Source organism: Castor canadensis, chromosome 7, assembly GCF_047511655.1.
Source record: "Castor canadensis chromosome 7, mCasCan1.hap1v2, whole genome shotgun sequence".
In the NCBI taxonomy this organism is placed as follows: domain Eukaryota; kingdom Metazoa; phylum Chordata; class Mammalia; order Rodentia; family Castoridae; genus Castor; species Castor canadensis.
In genome coordinates, this window is record NC_133392.1 from 53,123,801 (window position 1) to 53,145,526 (window position 21,726).

Sequence of the window (21,726 nt, forward strand, 5' to 3'; positions counted from 1 at the left end):
AAACAAAAACATTAGTGATAGTGCTATAATCAAAATGTTATGTCTCCTCTCAAATATTATTTTTTCTTAGGATTTGGTTTATAACTCAGTGGTAAAGAACTTGCCTAACATTCATGAGGCCCAGGGTTTCATCCCTAGCACCACAAAAGTAAAAAAAGTTTTCCTATAACCCTAACATAAAAATCAGTAGAGCATATGATGTATTATATCTTAACAATTATATTGGATGGTAAATGTTGTAACAATTTGAAACTCCTTAAAAATTATGTAGACTGAAGAATATCATCTTAAGCGAAGTTAGCCAGGCTCTGAAGGCCAAAAATCACATGTTCTCCCTCATATGTGGATTATAGACCTAAAACAAATGCAGTAATATTATTGGATGTGGGTCACATGCTAAGGGGAGAATGGGAGGAACAGGGAAAGGGAAGGAAACCTAAAACATGAATGTGGCTGATGTGTTCACTGTAGAGGAGCAAATATAGTAATCTCAAGCTGGCAGAGGCCACTATGGGAAGGGGACCAGGAAGTAGTGAAGAGGTCTGGTAGAGATGAACCAATGTGAGTTGCGATACCTAAGTGCATGGAATCAACACTAGGAATCTCTCTGTATAGCCGTCTTTAGCTCAAACTAGCAAAAATGCTATGTCTTTCTCTTTTGTTTTCTCCTCAACAAAATTGAAGAACAAGAGGGCAGAACAGATTCTGCCCACAAGGGAGGAGGTGGCACAAACAACGTATACACATGTGAGTAAATGTAAAAACGTAAAATAAAAGAAAGAAAAAAAAGCAAATTATATAGACTAAAAAACATATTAATTCAAACCCAAATGACTTAGCAGTTTCAGTACATCAACCTGGTCTACACTAATAGTAAACTTTGCTCTATAAAAGAATAAAGAGATAACTTTAGGTAATATTACATGGAGACTGTTTAGTTTTAGAGCCATGGAAATTCAAACTTTATCATATGTAGCGTTCTCTCTCTCTCTCCCTCAAATATGCCCCAAGACCTCTTTATTTTTGGTGTACATTTGTAATTACTCGTGTTCTGTTCAGTAAGGACAGTTTGAATTTGGCATTTGCTGTTTATATGTAAATGAGGTTTGTTTTTCTTTCATTTTGCTTTTCCAAGTCATTAAGGTAGATACAGACTCTCTACTTGTGATATTTTATTAGCAGTTCTAATTGCTCCACCAGTCTTTTTCAATAAGGATTCTGTGAGAAACTAGGTCCCACAAAAAATAATCAAGTAACTATTTTCTTAATGTTCTCAAGGAGAGAACACAACTAGTAAGAGACTCTGTGTGTAGGAGAGAAGTTAATTCATTACAGGTGGCTGGCTTAGGCATAAGGGTTCAATTTTATGAGACTCTTGCTTGAGAGACAGAATTGCTACAATTTGAAAGTGTAGTCTATTTGAAAAATATTCTGTAATTCAGACTGCTCTCAAATTCAGACTGGCTTTCCAAGCAATTTATCCCAATTAATATTTAATGGATATGGAAGTAGCTTTAATTCTTTACAAATCTGAGCTTATTTTTAAATTCTATCTCTGGTAAGAATTCTTATCTAAATGTTATAACAATTTAGTTTGCAGGTTTTAAGCATGACACTATTATGATAAAAGCAGTATTTTGAGCAAAGTAACTTGGCAATGTTACACACAACATTTTGAAATGAAAGTGATTAGGGACAGAAAGACTAATTAGGAAACTAAGAAATTGAGAAATTATTTTTTTAACTGCTAGGCTAGGGCAATGGTAACAGAAAAGAAGAGACAAATGTAATATTATAAAGGACAAAAGTAATATTATAAATTTAACATTTGGATATGAAAGACTAGGAAGTTAAGATAAACCAAAATTTGCACAGATTTGAGCAAGAGTATAAAGGAGTAATTTACATAAAAGGGTAATTGTGCCATTAACATAATTAGCAAAGCTACTTTTCATAATAATTCAAAGGGTTGTGGTGATGAGTTTAGTGTTTAATAGATTAAGTTGGATATGATAGGGGAAGGACAACATATAAACAAATAGTTGATCCTACAAACAGCTGGATATAGGGATAAATAAGTATTGTAGGTCACTGATTCAACTGGGAGACATAGATTTATATGATAATCTATATCTAGTAATCTTTCTGCAAGCTTCTCCTGCTATCCATTGCAACATCATTATATAAAGGTTCCAGGTCCAAGATCATGCTGCAATGTGACTGGCGGCTGGATCTGGACATGTGTCAGCAGTGGAGGAGAAACCAGATTTGAAATGTATAGAACTAGAAACTAGTCTATAGAAAATTTCAAACATCAGCTGTGTAAAAAAGCTATTCAAGAATTGCCATGAGTTAAATGACATTTTAAGAACTCTAAAATACATTTTTGAAGACTTGGAATAAAAACCAAAGTGCAAATGAAATGCAAACATTTTATTCAATAAATCCTGAATATACCATTTTAACTATAATTTAGGCAGACTTTCAGAATGTTTTAGTTCAACATGTGAGAAAGTATGACTTCTGATTTAGATTTAGAGGCAGGATACCTTCATTTGTCATGTTTAAAATGACAAATTAAACAACTGAGAAAAAAATCAAAATATGATGGAAGATGAAGAAAAAGTAATATAAGTGGACAATGAAATCCACAAAACATCAAGTAAAGCGCAACTCTCCAAAATTCAGATCATAAGGAAAGTAGTAATCCAAAAAGAAAGGATACATATTAAATCAAAACAATGGACAGGTTCCTAGATTGCTTGATAATCCAATTAAAAGGAAGTCATATAATAAAATGGAATTAAAGATTTAAGTTTCCTACATTTTAATAAAAATATTAATATCAATTAAGGTAACATAAAATGTATGATATGCCTCTATGGCAATGACATCAGTATAGATTGGTTAGTGAGCATCATTCAAGGAGTAAAGAATTTTTAAATTGTTCTCTGCAGAAAAGAACCTGAACAAATCTTTAAATCTTGCAGCTCATGTGTGAAAGAAATTTGCTGAAGGTTTTCTGAAATTTGAATTAATCCTAAAATGTACATGGTATTACCAGTGATAAGTTAGAGCAGAGCTGACAGGACTTGCTGAGGAACTGGATGCAAAGCTTCAGTGAGAACTTGATGCAGAGGCACCAAGGATGCCTACCAGGATTTAGTTGGACACCTGAGTGGTATTAACACCATTACCTAGAATAATAGGGGAGGAATGGATTTATGGGGGGAAAAAGTGTTCCTTTGCTTTGAACATGTTTAGTTTGTCACATTTTCCCAGCTGTATGACGCCCATGCTGCTCAAGGTGTGATTTCCTGTAGTCCCACCCACAATAGACTGCAACTCAAAGAGTGCAAGACTGACTACTTTTGCCCCCATGAGCATAAGATTTCTATTCAGCTAAATTTAACCTGTGTTTTAACAACTACATGCAATTTTTCCACAAAAACTAAATTCAAATCTCTTCAATCAAACTCTTAACTACAAGAAAAAAAACAGAAAAGCAAATTGATAAGAGCTCTGACTTGGATTAAAATAGACCAGAATTAGCACCTCAGTTCTGTCACCTGCTAATTGGGGGTGGGGCTTGGGGGCTGGAATAATAGCATAACCTCTCAGAGCCTCTTATTTCTCATCTAAAAATGAGAATGATTATACCCATAGGATTATCACAAAGTAAAAATAAAACAATGTATGCAAAATTCTTATCACAGTGTCCAACATACATTAGCATTCAATAAATAGTAGGATATACTTGCATTTGGTTTTCTTGCCAATACAGACAACACCTATAGCACAGATATCACAAAATCAGTGTACTAGAAATGTTAAGAGAGACAAGTCACATTTTCAGCACAAGAACATATCTTAAATAATTTCAGGAAAAGATAATAGGTTTCTTCACTCATATAGTCCTGAAAGGGGGGGAAGGACTAAAAGGCACTGTGAGCAAAAATAGAATGAATTTACCCAATTTTTTACTGCACTATTTAACCTCTGCTTTCTTAATCATATGCACAGCAGGGGGGAGGATGTGCTAAAACAACTCATGTGTCATGAACAAAGCAGGCACAGATTTTAGCTCAAAAATCACACTAGGAAAACCACCAGTTGGAAGTAAAGTAATAAGGCCAAATTTATTTTTTTAATTGAGTCTTGAATTACAAACCACCCTTTAATTACATTAATCAAGCAGGCTTCCTCTCAGCAAATGATGAGGGAAATACATTGTGCTAACTTTTGCTAAATTTTTTTCTAAAAATTCCTGGATATTATTTGGACATATGGAAAATAAACTCCTTGATTTATTTTTTTCCCTCTGTCTTTTCAATGTAGCCATTAGCAAAACATAAACATTCTCACTTCTGGACATGACTTACTCTGAGAGACTATAAGTCACAAATGAAATTTAAAACATTTCCATTTTAATATTTAAAAACATTCACACTCCTCAACTAAATTTCACTTTGCTATTGTTAAACTTTAACACCATATTTTTATTTCCATAATTCTAAGTCTGAATTTTTTATATATGTCCCTAAGAAAGTTGGCTCTACTGATTGTATTACTATCAATTGGAAGGTTACTTTCTCATTTAACAGATAAAATTTCAAGGCTTCTAGGAGATTAAATAATTTCCCAAAAGGTCATGTGGTTATTAAATGTGACCCAGGCCCACCCAGGCCTATTTTACCCCAACCCTTTGGCAACACCATGTGCATCTTTTGCTCTGGGATATTCTTGTTTTGTCTCTATACTTTTCATATGTTTTTTCCTCTACCTATCTGTGTGTTTGTCTCTCTGGGATTTTCTCTCCCTAGGCAGCCCCATTTATTAACAAAGCCCCATTTGTTAATTTATCCTAATTCAACTCAGGCACTATCTCCCCATAAGCTTTCCCTGAATCCTTTGTTATCTTCCCTCTCCTCAAAATGAATTGGCTGTCTTTTTCCTGAATTTCTAGGATTCCGTACATATACTTCTAAGAATTATTTTACTCTGAAAATTTCCTCATAGTCATTCCTACCAAGCCTCCCCACCCATAGACTAAATTGTGACCCTCTTGGAAGTTAGGATGGTGTGCTGTTTATCTCTGAATCCCAAAAAAGATAGTGTTGGTGTGTAGTGCCTGTTCAGTAAAGGTATGCTGAAAATGATGGCATAGATAAGGTTAAAAATGCAGAGCCCTGTGTTTTATGAAAAACATTGTGAAAGCTTTAAAGAATTGCTGGGAGGTTGACTTAACTTTTGAAAGTACATAAGATGTATAGAGGAGGACAGAAGAATGTTAAAATTTAAAGCAAGTTATTTAGAATAAGCCTGAAATTTAAACTCCCAAATTATAACATCATTACAGGAAATGCAGAGAACCTTAATTTATGTTTCTGTCATTGCCAGTCATACTTTGAGAATCCAATAAAATAATTCATATTTTACAGTAAGGGCCCTAAGTGTGTACATTAAACATTTTATATTTTGTGGCCTTTAAAAATGATTATTGCTAGGTAATTTATACTTTGTCCAGGCAAGTATGACAAGCACCACATCCTTTTATTCAGTGTCAGCAAGCAGCCCAGCAACAGCTCATTTGATCAAATATTTCATAAATGGAACTGGTTTGAGACAGATGGTGTTTCTCAGATAACTGAAAACATTCTTGGTTCAATCAAGATGGATTGAAATAGAATTAGTCCTTCTGTAGATGGCACTCCTGTGTTGCACTGGCATATCAGCCCTTCTTACGCTAGGAGGCACTAAAGAGCTGGAGTTGCATTCTTCAGAAAAGAGGCGCCATCAGTGGGGTACATAGTCACTGCCCCATGGCAGTCATGCACCACCTTAGGCCCCAGCTAAGAAAAAATGCAAACACAGTAGGAGTCCTAGTAGGAGAATGGAAGTAAATAAGATCAGTAACTCAATTAAATTGAAATAAATTATTAGAAACACTGAGAGGGAGATGAAATGGTATGAGGTTTCATTTCCAAATGCATACCTATATTTTAAGTAGATTATCCATTTGTTACTCTTTTCTTGGATTAATGTCTAGTCCTTTGAAAGGGTAGCAACATTTTAGTGTTATTCCTGTGTTAATATATAGTCCGTAATATTTGTCAAGAGCTTTGGGAGGAAAGGACTACATAAATGTCAGTAGTTATTAATATTTGGATTTTTTATATTTAGCTATCAAGTGTGTTTTCCATAATCTAGCACCAGGTCTATTTGTATCCTTCTAACCATAAACATTTAAAGTAAAAATAAACATTGGCCAACAACAGTGTTTCTCCTGTTTTTATAATCAAAGCAATATTTATCAAAAATTAACAATTATGCTCAAATTCTGCAAGAGCCAAGTTTATTTTCACATATTTATATTCCAAGTCTTTTATTGCCACTTACTCCTCTGGCTTTGGGTAATTACTGTGAGGAGCACACAGCTGAAAATGGTGTCCACCTGCAGACTCCACCATGTCCTTTCCTTCCCTGCTCTTCTCTTTTTCTGCCTGATCCCTTGACTTGTGCGCTATTCAGTTATTAGATAAATAAAGAGTGAATAACAGGACAGTTCTCTACCCTAACCCAACCATAGCCATTTTTACTTAGAACTATATTTGATTATAACTGTATTTATATCCCTAGCCTTCTAACTGCACCAACCTATATCTAACATATGAAATGTGCCCAGATCAGTTGAACCAAAATCTTAATCTTATGCAACAGTTAAGAACATGAGTGTAGTATAGTACAGCAGATGGTTACAAATTGCTACAAATTGGTTACAAACTACAGCTTGCTACAAATCTAGCAAGATGATTTCTCTCTCTCTCTCTCTCTCTCTCTCTCTCTCTCTCTCTCTCGTGTGTGTGTGTGTGTGTGTGTGTGTGTGTGTGTGTGTGTGTGTCTGTGATTGAACTCAGGATCTCCTGCTTCCTAGGAAAGTGCTCTACCACTGGAGCCAGGGCCCCAGCACTTTTTACTTTTAGTTATTTTTCAGATAGTATCTCATGCTTTTGCCTAGGCTGGCCTTCTACCATGATCTTTGGACCATGATCCTCCTCCCAACTAAGTGGGAAGATGTACCACTTTACCTGGCTTGTTTTTAGATAGAATCTCACTAACTTTTGCTCAGGCTGGCTGTGAACCTCAACCATCCTGTCTCCACTTCCCAAGTAGCTGGGACTATAGAAGCACACCACACCTGGTTAGATGGTATTGCAACTCCTTTTCTTTAAAAGATCCAAAACATTGTTTAAAGGAAGTGGAGGAGAGGGTAGTGAGATGAAACAGTTATGTTGACCTCTCACTGGTTCTTTGTGACTAGAATTCAAACCCTAGTTTACGTTAAAAACCAAGACAGATTTGAGGGCTTCTTGCTATATATCTTATCCATTAACGCATGTTTTAAAGACCACACAAATTCCCATGTTTGGCACTGACTCCTAAGAACAAGAATAGGTCAAAATACATTAGCAGAGCTACATAAAGGAGTTTACACAGCACAGACCTATGCTCTTTCTGGCTCAAGCCTGCAACATTAGCCCTTCACTTTTATGAGTATTAAATTTTACTCTAGTTTTAATAATAATAACAATAAATATAATAATAAAAACTTGTTTATATAAGAGGTTTATCTTGTTAAAAATGCATTGAGACTCATGGAGCTTTATAGGACTCAATTTATGCTCTCTTTGGTGATTTAAAGGTGATAACTTCATGTGATTCATTGCCACCTAGTTCTGAATTTTAATCATATAATGACTCATGATTTTTACGTTTCTTAGAGAACCAGCTTGGTTAAAACCCTTGCGGTTGTTTTTACAGGGGTCATCTGAACTACAGTTCCCAGAATGTTCATGAAAGGGACATGTTTTATGTGTTTTGAACGGCTGTAATCTATCATGGTTGGTGCTAGGTCAACAGATTATGAGTTTACAGTGTCAGCCCAGTGAATTAAAGCTTTGTTGTAGACTAGCTTGCCATGCAATTATTTCCAGTTCATATCCTATAAATCAGCCCTCATATGTGGCAATCAGAAATTTCCATCCAGTATTCTAAGCATCTATGTTTTGTCTTAATTGCAATGTATGATTCTATACCTAGAACTGTGTGACATAACTGGTACCAAATGCTTAGAAAATAAATTTTATTGTCACTAGAACCTAGTTAAGGAATATTCTATGTTCTCACTTTTTTTTCAGTGCTATTTGGTATTTATGTTGAAATAATAGGAAATTAATTTAAATAGAAACATTTCTCATGTCTTATCTCTGCAAACAAAAAAAATTATAATAAATTAGCACAGCAGTTGTTAGTGTACCTCAGCCTTATTTTGCAATTCTCACACCTAAGCTCACAAGGTGACACTTTTTCTGATAAGGTAATCTGTATAAGGTAGTTCAGTAGGTGATTAAATCTGACAGATGCTAGTGAGATGGTGAAGTTCAGAGAAACAACAGCAAATGCTCTAAAAAATTCTTGTTGAAATAATAAAGTGTCTTAAATGTACTAATAGAAAAACCAATCTGATATAAAATGAATCAGTTACAATGTTACAATTCTTTATCTAAAACCAAAGTAAAATTATTCACCAATGAGTAAGCAAATAAATCAGTTACAATAACATAAGCCATAAGAAAGCTGGTACTTTTTTTAGAATAAAGAATATTGTCTTCTCAGTCATTTCTTAGTATTTATACATCATTGTTGAGCACAATGGGAATAAAAAGCTCCTAATACAAATCAAAGCTAAAAAAAATAGAATGTGCCTCTTCATAACATTTTGATATCTTTCTGCTCTTCAAAACACATCTTGAACACCAGATCCTTCAGAGGTAAATCCTTCATCTCCTCCTGGGGCAATGATAGCAATCAGGTGGCTGATGTTTCCACTGATACCAGCAATCTGAAATATGTTAGGGCTTAATTGCAGGTTGTATAATAAGATTAACCCAATTAATGCTATAACTTAGTTTTGCAATGTGCCTTATTATTTGAATATTTTTAGCCCTGGTTTCTTATTTCTTGCAGAACTTTGAAACAGTAGCTCATTGTCCTTGCTTGTTTTTTTTGTTGTTGTTTTTTTTTAACTTTTAAGTGATGTTAGCTTTGGGAGAGTGGACTGACTACATTACAATCTGTTGAAGCAGTATATTGCAGGATGTACTGTTTTCTGATATTCTTATCTAAATATAGATTGCCTAATATACAGAGTTCATTTATAAATACCAGGAAGTTCCCTGAATTGAGTAAATTAACATGCTGGGCCAGATTCACTGACTTCATTAGCAACCCCCCCTCCCAAGGCTATGTTCATACAAGTGTGAAAACCAGAATGACCCTTCAAGGGTTTTCCTGGCCTGAATAAATCCCTATTCCTAGAGCAGATTACATACATTCTGAAATTTCAGTCTTACTGCCACGATCTCTTCATTTTGCACAACTCGTGGACATCCTTTGGGATAATCATGAGAAGAGGAATATGAAAAAGTCAATGAGCAATGTTAGACAGATGAGTTATAGCCTGAGTAATAGGGTGTGTTAGGGGGTAGAGAAGAAATATGGGAAAAAAATCCTAAAATTTGATACCTCTATGTGAAGAGACCATACGGTAAAATGATGACTTATTGACCATATGAGACCACCCAATGATTTCCCACTTGAAGTGGTGAACAAAATAGATCAAGTTCTTTTCTTAGCTTTGTTTAGCATTGGTGAAGCCATATATCTGAGATAAAGAATTGTTTAAAAAAAAAAAAAACCCTCACACTTTCAAGCTACTCCCACATGCCAGATACTGTAAGTGCTTTTCATGTATTGATTTAATCTTCACAAAATCCCATAGAGTAGGTAGCCTTTGTTGTCCCCTTTTCATAGATGAGGTAACAGTGGCCCTTACTGTGGGGCTGTGGATGAACAGGTACCCTCAGAGAGCTGCAGTCATGCCTTTTACTTGTGACAATGGCAGTGTTTTGACATAGCACTAAGGCCATATTCTCTGTTTCCCACTCAAACCATGAAAATAGGTGCCTAAAATTCTTGGGACAGAAGCAGCAACACAGTCCCCATAGACTAGCAATTGAGACAAAGCCACTACACTCCTGTGTCTCTTCTAGAAAAGTAGCTTAGTCCTGCTGTGTAATTCCTCTTGTGAAATAGACAGATCTGATGGGAAATGAGAGCTGAAGGTGGACATTGAAACACCAGCACTAATATCTCATTCACCCAGGTTTGACTTTAAAATTAGATCAGCCATGAAAATTATTTCACTGTCGTCTTCTGTCATGAGTAATCAGGCCATATTTAATTTTAATCATTAATATGTAAAAATAATAAAAGCCACCAAAATAGTCCATAGTCAATTTTCTGATAAAGTAAATTTGCTTTTTCCCCCATTTGTGATTTAAATGGCCTCCAGAAAGTTTTTTGGAACTCAGTGTTAATTAAAAATATGGAAATGGATTTAAAGCACATTAAAATACCAGGTAAAAGGAATTTGTTCACACCACCATACCCATTTCTCAATGTCTTTCTTAACTGCCTAGGTTATTTGGTTGTTTTTCTGCCTGCCTCTTCCTGGAGAAAACTGTGATTCCAATGAAAACAGTAATTACAATTACAGCAAATAGGACAAATTGCTATTTGAGCAGGAACATACAGTTTTAGTCACCAAAAGCAAACTGATGCTCCTAGGCTGTTTTGTTTACATCAATGAATTAAACATGTTCTCAGATTTCTTTATAAACCCAATGCTTTTTATATCTTGCCATTTTTTTTTACTTCAATCCTCCATGCCTTAGTTTTATTGACTTATTTTTGGAACAATGTTCAGTAGTCCCAGCACTGTGAAGAGCTAATTCTCTTCCTGAAATTATTGGAAAACTTATGCTTTCAGATCCTTAGTGTGCATATATCATTTTATTTTTCTGAATTTCCATTCCCTCAACCAAAAACTGGACATAAATGTTTTGGGAAATCTATAAAGAACCAGCGTAGGGGTCCAATTGTCCAAGGATTAGCCAAATGGACTTTTGAGTCAAATGGATCTGAGTTCAAGTTCTGACTAGAATTCACCATTTTCTAGCTCTGTGGCTTTGACTAATGTCTTTGAGCTTTAGGTTCTTCACCTAAAAGAAAAACAATGAAGTCAATAATACTATGACTTGGGGACATATTTATAATGTGCTCTCCAGCTAGTCCAATGCCAAGCACAGAGTAAGTTCTCAGTAAGTGAGTGCTGCTTCTTTTTCTCACCATCAGCATTTATTTTCCTGGAAGGTGACCGGCACTGCTCTTGGAGCTTCTTCACTGCACAACTCCAGTAGGTACCTTTCATATTGTGTTAGGAGTAGAAGGGCCAATGGGAAGAACTGAGAATTGGAAGGCAATGGAAAAGCAATTGTAGTCTCAATAGTAGGTCATCTCACCCAGCCCTCTCCCCTAGAGATTTCTTGATGCTACATCCATCCATGGGAACTAGGTAGGGAGTGATTATCTCCAGGGAACTCTTTAGAATTTGAAACTACATGATGGGTGTCTAAAACACCTGTCATTCTGTTGATACATAAGTTGAATTCTTAGTCAGTTGAGAACAACTATTAATGCAATCAAATCAATGAGAATCAGTTTAGTTTTTTTTTTTTATATTGTCCTAATCAAACAAATATTCCAAGGCTCCATTGATACCTAAAAATACATGTACTGCACTGATGGAGTAAAGTAACTGTGTTGGCTTCCGGGTAGTATCATTTTTCATTCTGCACTTTTCTAACTGAATTTTAGCTTATCAAACTAGGCAGCCCTGAAATATTTTTAAATGAATTGATATCCTAGTGTCATACACAACATCAAATGGATGCCTAAAGATGTGTAAGACATGTGCCCTGCCCTCAAGCTATGTCTTCAAAATGGTGGGAGATCACTCATACATGGCTGTAACTCAAGGTCAGTATGACAAGCACCATGCAAAAGGAATAAGCAAGATACTTAAGAGCACAAGGAAGACAAGGAAAACTTCACTGCAGTGAACCAACTGGTATAAAAGACCATATGGAATTTTGACTGGTGGGGATAAGGAATAAAGGAGGGAGAAGGAGAAGCCATTGGCACTGGAAAAGCTGCTTGCTCCAAGCTTTGCTTTTTCTTCTTCTTCATCAAAAAACTATTTATGGAGCATTCATTATATTCCAGACACTGTGCATATTGGGAAAGAGAGTTCATAGTTCATTACCTTGGGAGTTCTAACTCTGTGAAGTCAGGAACTTGGATTTGAAGGCAGGAAGATGGTCACTGGCATGAAAAATAAGGAACAGAGGACATTTTTGGCTGTCCCCAATGACTGGTGTGACTGATTGAATGCTAGAAGTAAAGAGGGGGAGTAACTAAAGACAACCACAGCCTTTGTCCAGTAACAGAGAACCTGGTGACACTGGAAGATAAAGAAAATGGGAGGAGGAGGAGGCTTGGGAACATAATTAAGTAGAAATAAATGGACAAGTTTCAGCCTGTCTAAGACTCCAGTAAGTGCTGAGAGTGTAGTCCAAACATTCTTCTGCACCATGACAGAAAGGTACTGAGTTGGGAGATCTACACAGGTGGGTGTAAATAGAAAAAAAGCCCCTTGAAATTTTGAGACATAAGATGGAACATCTGTAACTGGACCAGAGATGACTTAATCCAACTCCCAAACTTTACAAAGAATTCACTCTCGTATATATGCTCTGCTGTGTGGCAGAGCCAATGCAAGACTATCATATACATTTAAAGGGGGGAGTCCAGATTTCTAGAGCAGTCCAATCTTGAATAAATATATACCCAAATGTATGGGGTTTGTTTTAAAGAAATTCACGAGTTACAGATTATAAGTGAAAGTCCTTTTTTAAGAACATCTATTGCCCACAAAATCAGTTTTGTAATTCCTTTCTAAGATTTCAGATTCCATAAAAAGTCCCAGAATCTCACCATGTCTACTCTCATTCTTTTAAAGGGAATTAATGATTTCATGTGACTAAAATAATGACATCCTCCCATGTACAGAATAAAGGACTGCCTTGCGTAAGAGGAAGGGTTTGGCTTACTCCTGAAAGAGCCCTGCTTCTAGAACAGCAAGCACCTAACAGCAGTCAACAGTAGTTTCCTCCCTGCTGCCTGGAGAAGAGTGCCTGATACAGTTAAAGAATCAGTTAGTAGAAATTTTTTTTTAAAGTGGGGGCCAGAGAGGAAGGGCTAAGCAGAGGAGGGAAATATTTGTAACTGTGACAACATGTTTCTTAGTAATAATAATTTATGAACCTACTACAAAAAAAGGAAACACACAAACTATGAATAAAATATCTAAAATGTAAACATCATGCCTTCCACAAATTTTCTTTAGTTAAAAATTAAAGTTGAGGTTGACTAAAGTAAATGACTACATTTTCGTGGTCTCCTGTTTCCTTGATGCTAAGGGTTACCAACTGATTTACAACTTCCGGTGTTGTTTTTAATCTATATTTGTCAGGACATTTTTAATGTCAGATTACTTAAAATAGATGTCTTTGGTCTAAGAGGTCAGGAATAATAACATTACATTGACTGCTCTAAAGGTTTCATAGCATTTTATAAACACTCTAATTTAACCCCCCAAATTTTATATTTCTAAGTGAAATTAGTTTCAATATAGTTTTAAGAAGAGTTTTCTATTTTCCTACTTTCAACTGACGACTCCAGGAACTGAAGTACAGTAAGTTCAATCACTACTCTTTGAAGTTAAGTAAATTACATGTACAGCTTTATCCAAATAGTTTCAGTTTCCCTTTACTCGGGTGGTTTAAACTGTCAAAATAACAGAAAGCCCATGAAAAAAGAAAGACTAGAACAAGGATTTAGTGTTCTTCCATTGTAGTTTCTGTGCTAACCATTATAATTTATTGTCTCATCTAGTTTCTGCAAATTACAAGTACTTACTCAAAAAGAGTATTCTCAAATATGAAAAACACGGACATAACTTCATCTGCATACAAGCCATCATAAGGTGCAATGAAAGTGCAATGTATGTAAAAATTAGTTTTTAAATTGTATTTGACAACTTAAAACAGGTTTCCCACAAAGACAATTGTCAAACTCATCTTTATGATTCTTTTTTTAAGGGATTGTACATTTTTACTTTTTAATGGCAAAATACTACTTTATTTAATAAATGTACAGGAAATTACAATTTGAAAATTGCAAACACAGTATATATACATATACTTTTATCTTAATTAATGGACAATCCCCAGTTTCAAAATCTTTCTCAAATCAGTTATATGCAAAATACTTGGTTTCTAAAGGGGCATATGGAAAAATATGTACAACTTCCTAAGCAGTGATATGGCTTATTTAATAACATTTAAGCATAAACTTTCCAAATATACAGTATTTTGCAGGTGGAAAACACATACTGGCACATTTCAATTTTATGCTAATATATTTCAGAATATTTATTTTTCTTACTAATTATCTGATAGTGATATTTAATTTCCTTTAAAGAGAGATAATTTTTTCATATTAATAACCTCAAATTTAAAATACAACACCCTAGATGAAACCAAACAAAAATTCATGTGTGACTACAACTGTTTGAAATACTTTATATTAACTTCAAGGTCATGCCTTTTAGAGTGTAACCCAGTAGTAACCCAGTAGTCTAAACAAATATACCCAAGTGGCCTCTAAAAAGATTTTTGAAAAGCATTAGGTGTTTTCCAGCTATTTTTAGTAGAATCATACTTTCTGACCCTCACCCTGAGGAAGTTACCAGATAAGGACAATCTAAAAATCAAAAGTAAGATGCAAATTTAGTAGTTTCAAGAGCCTCAGAATTTCATTTTCATAAGAAATATGTGTTGAAAGTTTGCCCTGAAATGGCCTAACGCTCTAATTTTGACCAAGTTTCTTGAATGGAATCTTTGTGAAATGAATGTGAGCCTTGGCCACATTTGCTGCGAAAAAGCAAAAGATAGAAAAAGCGATAAATTGGGCAGAGAAGGAAGAGGGGGATTTTCTAATTTGAAAAGTTAGGTGTAAACACTCCCTTTATAAGTAGGTGATTTGCTACAGTTCTGACTATTCCACACAACTACCTAATCATGTCACACTACCTGAGCTTCAAAAAGGAAGTTGTTTGGGTCCAAGGAACTCTGCCAATAAGATGGTAGTGGATGCATGTTTGTTATTTTAAAGATTATCACTATATGGAAACAGGATGATAGGATGTCCTCATTAACTGATTCTTCTGAGGTAATTGGGCTGCCCTGACCAATGTTAACAGATATGTACACAAATGTCCTCAAACATGGCTGCTCCAGTTTGTCTTTCAATGATCACATCAGAAAGATGATCCTTTCAATAATAACAGTAATTATAAATAATAATAATAATACACCTTGAGGTTTAATAATACCTTCCCTTTGAAGAACTCCCAGCATTTTCATCCACATTATCTAATTTGTGCTTGAAACAATTCAATGAAGTAGCCAGGTAGCAATTATCATTATCCTCCTTTACAGATAAATAAACTGAGTCCTAGGGATTTTCTTAGCATCACACAATTAGGAATGGAGCCAAGCCTAAAGCCTATAATTCAGTGATCCATCTTCCAGATTATTGGACCTTTAGAAAATATCTGGGTATCTGAAGAAAGATTCTTTCCCTCAGGAAATGTTTGCACTAGAGCCAGATCAAAACATCTTTTCCTTTTAAATTGCATTTAAGCTACAAGAAGGTAGGCCTTTTCCGATTCATTAAAGAGGATTTTATTGTCTGAGGTCATTAAGATAGGCGCACTCAGATTTCAAATTGTAGTAAAGACCTTAAGCAGAAGTACATTTAGAAATATTGAAAATATCTAAAGACCTCTGGAATAAGTTCCCTTAATTATCTAACTTTTTAAAAATTATTTTTTCAAGCCCAAGTGAAACAAGATCAAATCAAGATACACAAATAAAAATGGGCCCAAGGTGTTAACTGAAGTATCCTAGCCAGACTGCAAATTGGTTTGCTGTGGCCTGCCAACTGAAATTCTTTGCAGATTCAGCTGGAATGGGTAGCCTTCATTTCCTGTCCTGACTTGTTGTGTTGTGTTACCATTCACTATTGAGGTGATTAGTGTGTGTGGATCTGATGGTCTCAACGCTCTATTAAGTTATAAATGTTCAAGCTACCAGTATGCTGTGGATAAAAATAGACATTGCTATTAGATGTCTATTCATACTCTGCAGAAGCCTGGCAACATTTTGAACCTTTTCAAAATGTAAATACTGCCTATTAAGCATAGGAAAGAAAATTAATGTGCTGCATTTGCAAGTTTAGTTCCAAGTCAAAATGCAAAGGAAGGAGAGGACTCTTGTAGCAGAATTGATACACATTTACAGGGTGTATTACGAAGTTTGCAATGGTCCTAACACCAAAGAAACATACTTTAGCAATGGAATAATTAGTTTCTCTGATAATCTTAGCTTTTGAATTTCCTCTCTTTTTCATTTTAAATTTATGGCCTCAGTATGACATGACCCGAGTTTATTGCATTTTGCAGGTGGCATTCATATGTTGTTACTTTATGTGCAGTATATTGTGGGCAATGAGTTACAATTTTTTGTTAAAAATTTCCAGAACCACAGAACTACTTCTTAATTAGACTTGCAGATGAGTAATGCCTTTCTTCAAGGGGGGAAAATAGTTAAAACATTACAGGAATTTTTGTGCCTTTTTCCCCAAGTTAATAGTGGAGAAAGCTGGCAATAAAGTTTGCTTTTTGAAACTTTGACATATTTTAGTAAGTTCTGATTTACATATGAAGTCATCCTCTGACAATTCCAAACAAATGTCTTTTCAAAGCAAATCCACTTTTTTTGTCTGTATGCCTGTGGCTCAAAAAGGACTGAACAGATTTATCTTGCTTTCTGCCACTCAAAAGAATAGAAAGTTGTAATCTCAATGGAATTTTTAATATCTTGAATAATTTAATAACACTTTAATAATTTAATATTTACCAACTTAATTGTACGTAGTGATATAAACACTACCTACAAATCACTTCCATACTTTCTTGGAAGAATTACTGAAGAAAAACAATGCTCTCACAGAAAGTACAAAAATAAAGCTTGAAGTAATACACTGTTGTGATAAAATCTTTATACTACTTTTCAGACACACTTAAGATCTGGAAGCAGAGTCTAATTCCTGTAAGCATTTTTTTAGTTTCAATCTGACCCTGTATTTAGTTCCAGAAGAGGTCAAAATTCTTAGCATTTATTCCCATGGTAGATGTCCAATTCATATTGAATATACAAATTTTTAAAGATTTCTAGTGATTTCACTTGGCTTGTAAGTAAAAGATCTGCATTTTTAAAGATACATAATGTTTGATGATGAAATTTCGTACTTGCAAGTATTAAATTATGCCAAAAAGCTATTTACTTGATATTCCTTAAATACCGTAGCACAATTCAACTAAAGCAGATTGTAAACTGTCTTAAATAACACTAACGCCATGTGCACATAATGAACAATATAGCTAACTTAATTTCATGTAACAGATAACATCTGGGAAAAATGTATATTGGCGAGTTATATAAAACTAATTTCTACTGACCACATCTGTAGATATTATTTATTGTATGTTCACTTAACAGTCCATTATTCTGTTTAAAAATCTATTCTCTTTTTTATTAGAGCTTTTAATGTATTCACCTTGGTTCAAATGGTCTGCTCATTATCAGGAAAAATATAAATGGCATTCACATGGAACAACATGATTATTTTGATTATATCCATTTGTGTGCAAGCATTCAAAAACAGCAAGAGAAACACGCTTATTACTTTACACTCAAAGTAATATTTAGGGGGTATTTGAAAGTCAAGCAAAACCAATCATTTGGCCAAATGGATGTGTGTGTATAATCAGAAACTCCTGATTTTTAATCTCAGCATTAGGCCCTGGGCAAGTCACTTAAATTCCTTTCCTTTGTCTCCTGATCTGAATATTATGGGGTCTATTTTCATATGGAAAAGGGGGGTTGCTAAGTCAGGGTACCAGATAGAAGTGCTTTTTAAATAAACTTACTCCATCTTTTTCTGTTTTTATTTTTCCAGATTTAAGAGGTAACATATTAGACTTTTGAGGAGAAAGCTATGAGACAATTACAATTCTACAGGAATGTATAAAAATAGTTATAAAACTAGCTTTATTTAATTTGCTTCAACTATTCATAGACTTGAGGAAATTATAATGTTCTTTCAGAAAATCTAACTTAATAAAGCTGACCATGTCTCTCTGTTTTAAATAGATTTTATTACAGAACCAGTGATGTTGTAAAACATGAGGTTTTGTTAAAAAAAAAAATACAAAGGCCTAATTGTATTTTTTAAAGAAAGTATTGCATCAGACGGTTTCATTTAAGCATATTTGCCAGGCTCTGTGTTCTCACCACAATTATTGATTCTAATTTTCCTCAAACTTGTATTTTTTTTTAAAAAAGCTACCATTTTTAATGGGGGAAAACTCACTGTGAAACTTCTGAACATTTATGTTTATTTCAAACTATGTATTTGAAACTGTATCTTAATATTAATGAAAACCTTATTTTTATGCTCATCTGAATTGGGACATTTCTTTTCCTTATCATAAGTCAAGAACACAACTAAAAGTAATTCTTCATAAAAGAGAAAAGCGGAGCCATGGTTTGGCTCATTAGTTGTATGTAAAACATGCAAAGAAAAGAAATTCTCACTCCCAGTATTTGTGCACAAATTAAATCAATTCAATAGTTATAAGAACTACACTCATAAAAATCAAGGAAAAGAAAAGCAAAACTCTGAGCCACACTTCAGCTTCTTGGAATAAATGGGCGCTCACTCTACCAAAGAAATCACGATGTGGAGCTGGAAAATTCCAGGTCTCCATGTTTCTGCCCAGTAGGCATACACACACACGCACACATCTGCACATATACACACAGAATGCGCACACATGTGCACATACACCCACCATGTATGCACACATGCATATATGCACATGCACACACACACACATGCACACACACACACATACACACACACATGTAAGAGCACACACACACGGTGTCAAAGACCAGCAAACTGAGTAGTTAGTTGGCAAGTAATTCAGATGAATCGTGTAAAGATATTCAGACCCCAGGGGTGTGAGGTACAGAATGAAAGACTTGAATGAAAATATCTATTTGCATTTAAGTGTATAATTTGATGGGGAAAAGGGCAAAAGAGGGCAGATGGTAAAATCTGCTATTATCAGAATGAAGAAGCTATCCATTAAGAACTTCACCAGGGGGTGAGAGCAGATTAGCAGAAAGGCCCAGTCAGTGTGTAGAAAAGCATAGCAGTAACACAAATTTGGTGACAGTAGACAAGATAAAATTCTGCTTCATTAAAAGAAAACACTCTCACCTTGCTGATCAGCTCATTCTTACCTTCTCAGTACCTCCAGTAAATTCAACAATCTCTAATTCTTTCTTTCTGTTCTTTTCCTTTCTTCCTGCCTTCCTTTTTCTTCCTTTTCTTTCTTTTTTCTTTCCCCTTCCTTCCTTCCCTTCTTTCCTTCCTTTCTTTCCCTCCCTCCCTCCTTCCTTCCTTCCTACTTTCCTTCCTTTCTTTCTTTCTTTCTTCCTTCCTTCCTTCCTTTTTTTCTTTCTGTCTTTCTATTTTAAGACAAGATTTCACTCCCTGTGTAGCCCAGGCTGGCCTTGAACTCAAGATCCTCCTGCCACAACTGCCTGAGTTCTGAGATGTCAGGTACATGCCACACCACCATCTCTAACTTTTTTTTCATTGTCTAGCTCATCCCCCTGCACCACGAACTTTCTGTTTCTTGCCATACATTAAAATCTATACCACTAGGTAAACCCCTCATCATCTTCCCTTGTCTCTGCTTCCCATGTATAACTTACTTTACCTATAACATTTCAGAGGACACTGAAATATCTATTTCATTTCCCTAGCTTGGGAAAATAAAGAGCAATAAAAGATGTGGGAGGGTACAAATCAAGAATAGTGGAAAAGGGGACAAATAATTTTGTAAGAAGATGAAAATGCCAATATGTCCACTTAGGAAAAAGCCATGGGTTATGCATATGATAAGAAAAAACAGCAGTTCAAATATTTTTTCTTTTTCTCATACTCTGTTTTGATTAGCATTTAGTCCACTTAAGATAAAAAACTCTGAAACGATGTTACCTCATAGAATAAAAATTAACTAATAATACCAACAATTTCCAAGTAAAGGAACTTAATGACATATTACAGTTTTCCAAAAACTTCCTAAGCTAGAAAGAAGTCAGCACACTAGGGTTTGATTCCCAGCCCTGTCACTAAATAATTATTTGACCTTAGGCCAATCATTTAACCTTGTTGTTTCCAAATCTCCTTGCCTATTAAGGTAAGGCACTTCCATACTTCCATTAAGGAGCAACTTCCTCTAAACTCAAGTTAAAAGTAACAATACAAATTCAGTTTAAAATACAGACATATTGTTAAAACCAAGAAGTAACTAAGTGTCCAGTACATTCCAAAATCTATCTAAATGAAAAATGTTAATATTTAAATGATGAAATGTAACACATAAGTTGTTTTAAAATATTGTGGAGAAGTTAGAAATGAATGAATGATAGACATGCAAGTTCTTCACCAAAAAAGAAAATAATGGACAATTTCACCATGTTTTCTAGGCATCATAGGATGGTAATTGGTGAATTTATGCATTTCCAGAGTTAGGTCTTCAAATTTGTGAGCTCAAGGTCTGACTTTGTGAGCACATAGTAAGTGACCTCATCTCAGAGTTGTAATAACAAGCTCATGAGAGTTTACTATACAAACTGGAACAATTTATGGATTTATAGTGAAGAATGTAAAAGGCATAAAAACCAGAACTCTCAACTGGGTTCCCCTCTCAAGAGAGATGGGAAATCAAATTATGGTCAAAACATTGCTTGTTAAACATGGAATTAGAACAAGATGAACGAATTAAGTGATTTAGATGCTTAATGCTTTTAGTACCCTCATCTCCTCTTTCTCTCCCAAAGTCATGGCAGATGGGCAATGCCAAAGTTGGCTTCCTTGAATCTCCTTTTCCTTCATTTCCATTGTTGACGATCACACTCCCTCTGACTGACAGATTCTTGCCAAGGAGTTGTCAAATGTTCATAGTGAAGTTTTACTCTGCCCCCTACATTTTCAGTAACTCTTTCTGATCTAGAGTGTACTGGCTTTTCATATTAAACTCTAGAACCTGTATTGTCCTCATCTCCAGGTTCTGGGTGACAACTTCACCAGTGCACATAAGAACAGCTATATTCTGCTGAGTAGTATCAATCACCACCAGGATGTTACTGAGCATAATAAGCTCTTGGCCTTCTGTCAGAACTGGAGAAGATGTATAGGATAAAGCTTGATTCTCTGCCTACAGAGAGCTTATAAGGGAGTAAGGGACTGAGGCTTGAAACAAAGACCAAAGTGTAAAAAACAAAATTCACAACTCCAAAGCACAGAACAGAGTAAAATAGAGGCAATAAGAAAATGCTAAGTTTCTTATTGCACCAGAGGGGCAATGGCATCAAGAATGTAGAGGAGCTAGCACCTAGAATATACTGAACATAGAAGCATGTTGCATATGTAAGGGAACTGGCTAAAATTGTGGTTACTCAGCAAAGGCTGTCATAATTTAGTTCTCTTCCTCTCCAG

At 35.1% G+C, this 21,726-nt stretch overlaps 1 protein-coding gene across 13 annotated transcripts in view; it reads left to right on the plus strand.

Annotated features, from left to right (window-relative positions):
- Cabcoco1 (ciliary associated calcium binding coiled-coil 1) overlaps positions 1-21,726 on the plus strand; it is a 179,095-nt gene that overhangs the window by 70,167 nt on the left and 87,202 nt on the right. The window contains exon 6 of one of the 13 annotated variants that reach the window (XM_074078944.1): positions 685-21,720. The exons of the other annotated variants lie outside the window; for them this stretch is intronic. Within the exon in view, the coding sequence (XP_073935045.1) occupies positions 685-774 (90 nt within the window). The 3' untranslated portion in view covers positions 775-21,720. Of the gene's footprint in view, positions 1-684; positions 21,721-21,726 lie in introns of those variants that run through there. 13 annotated transcript variants of the gene reach the window in all.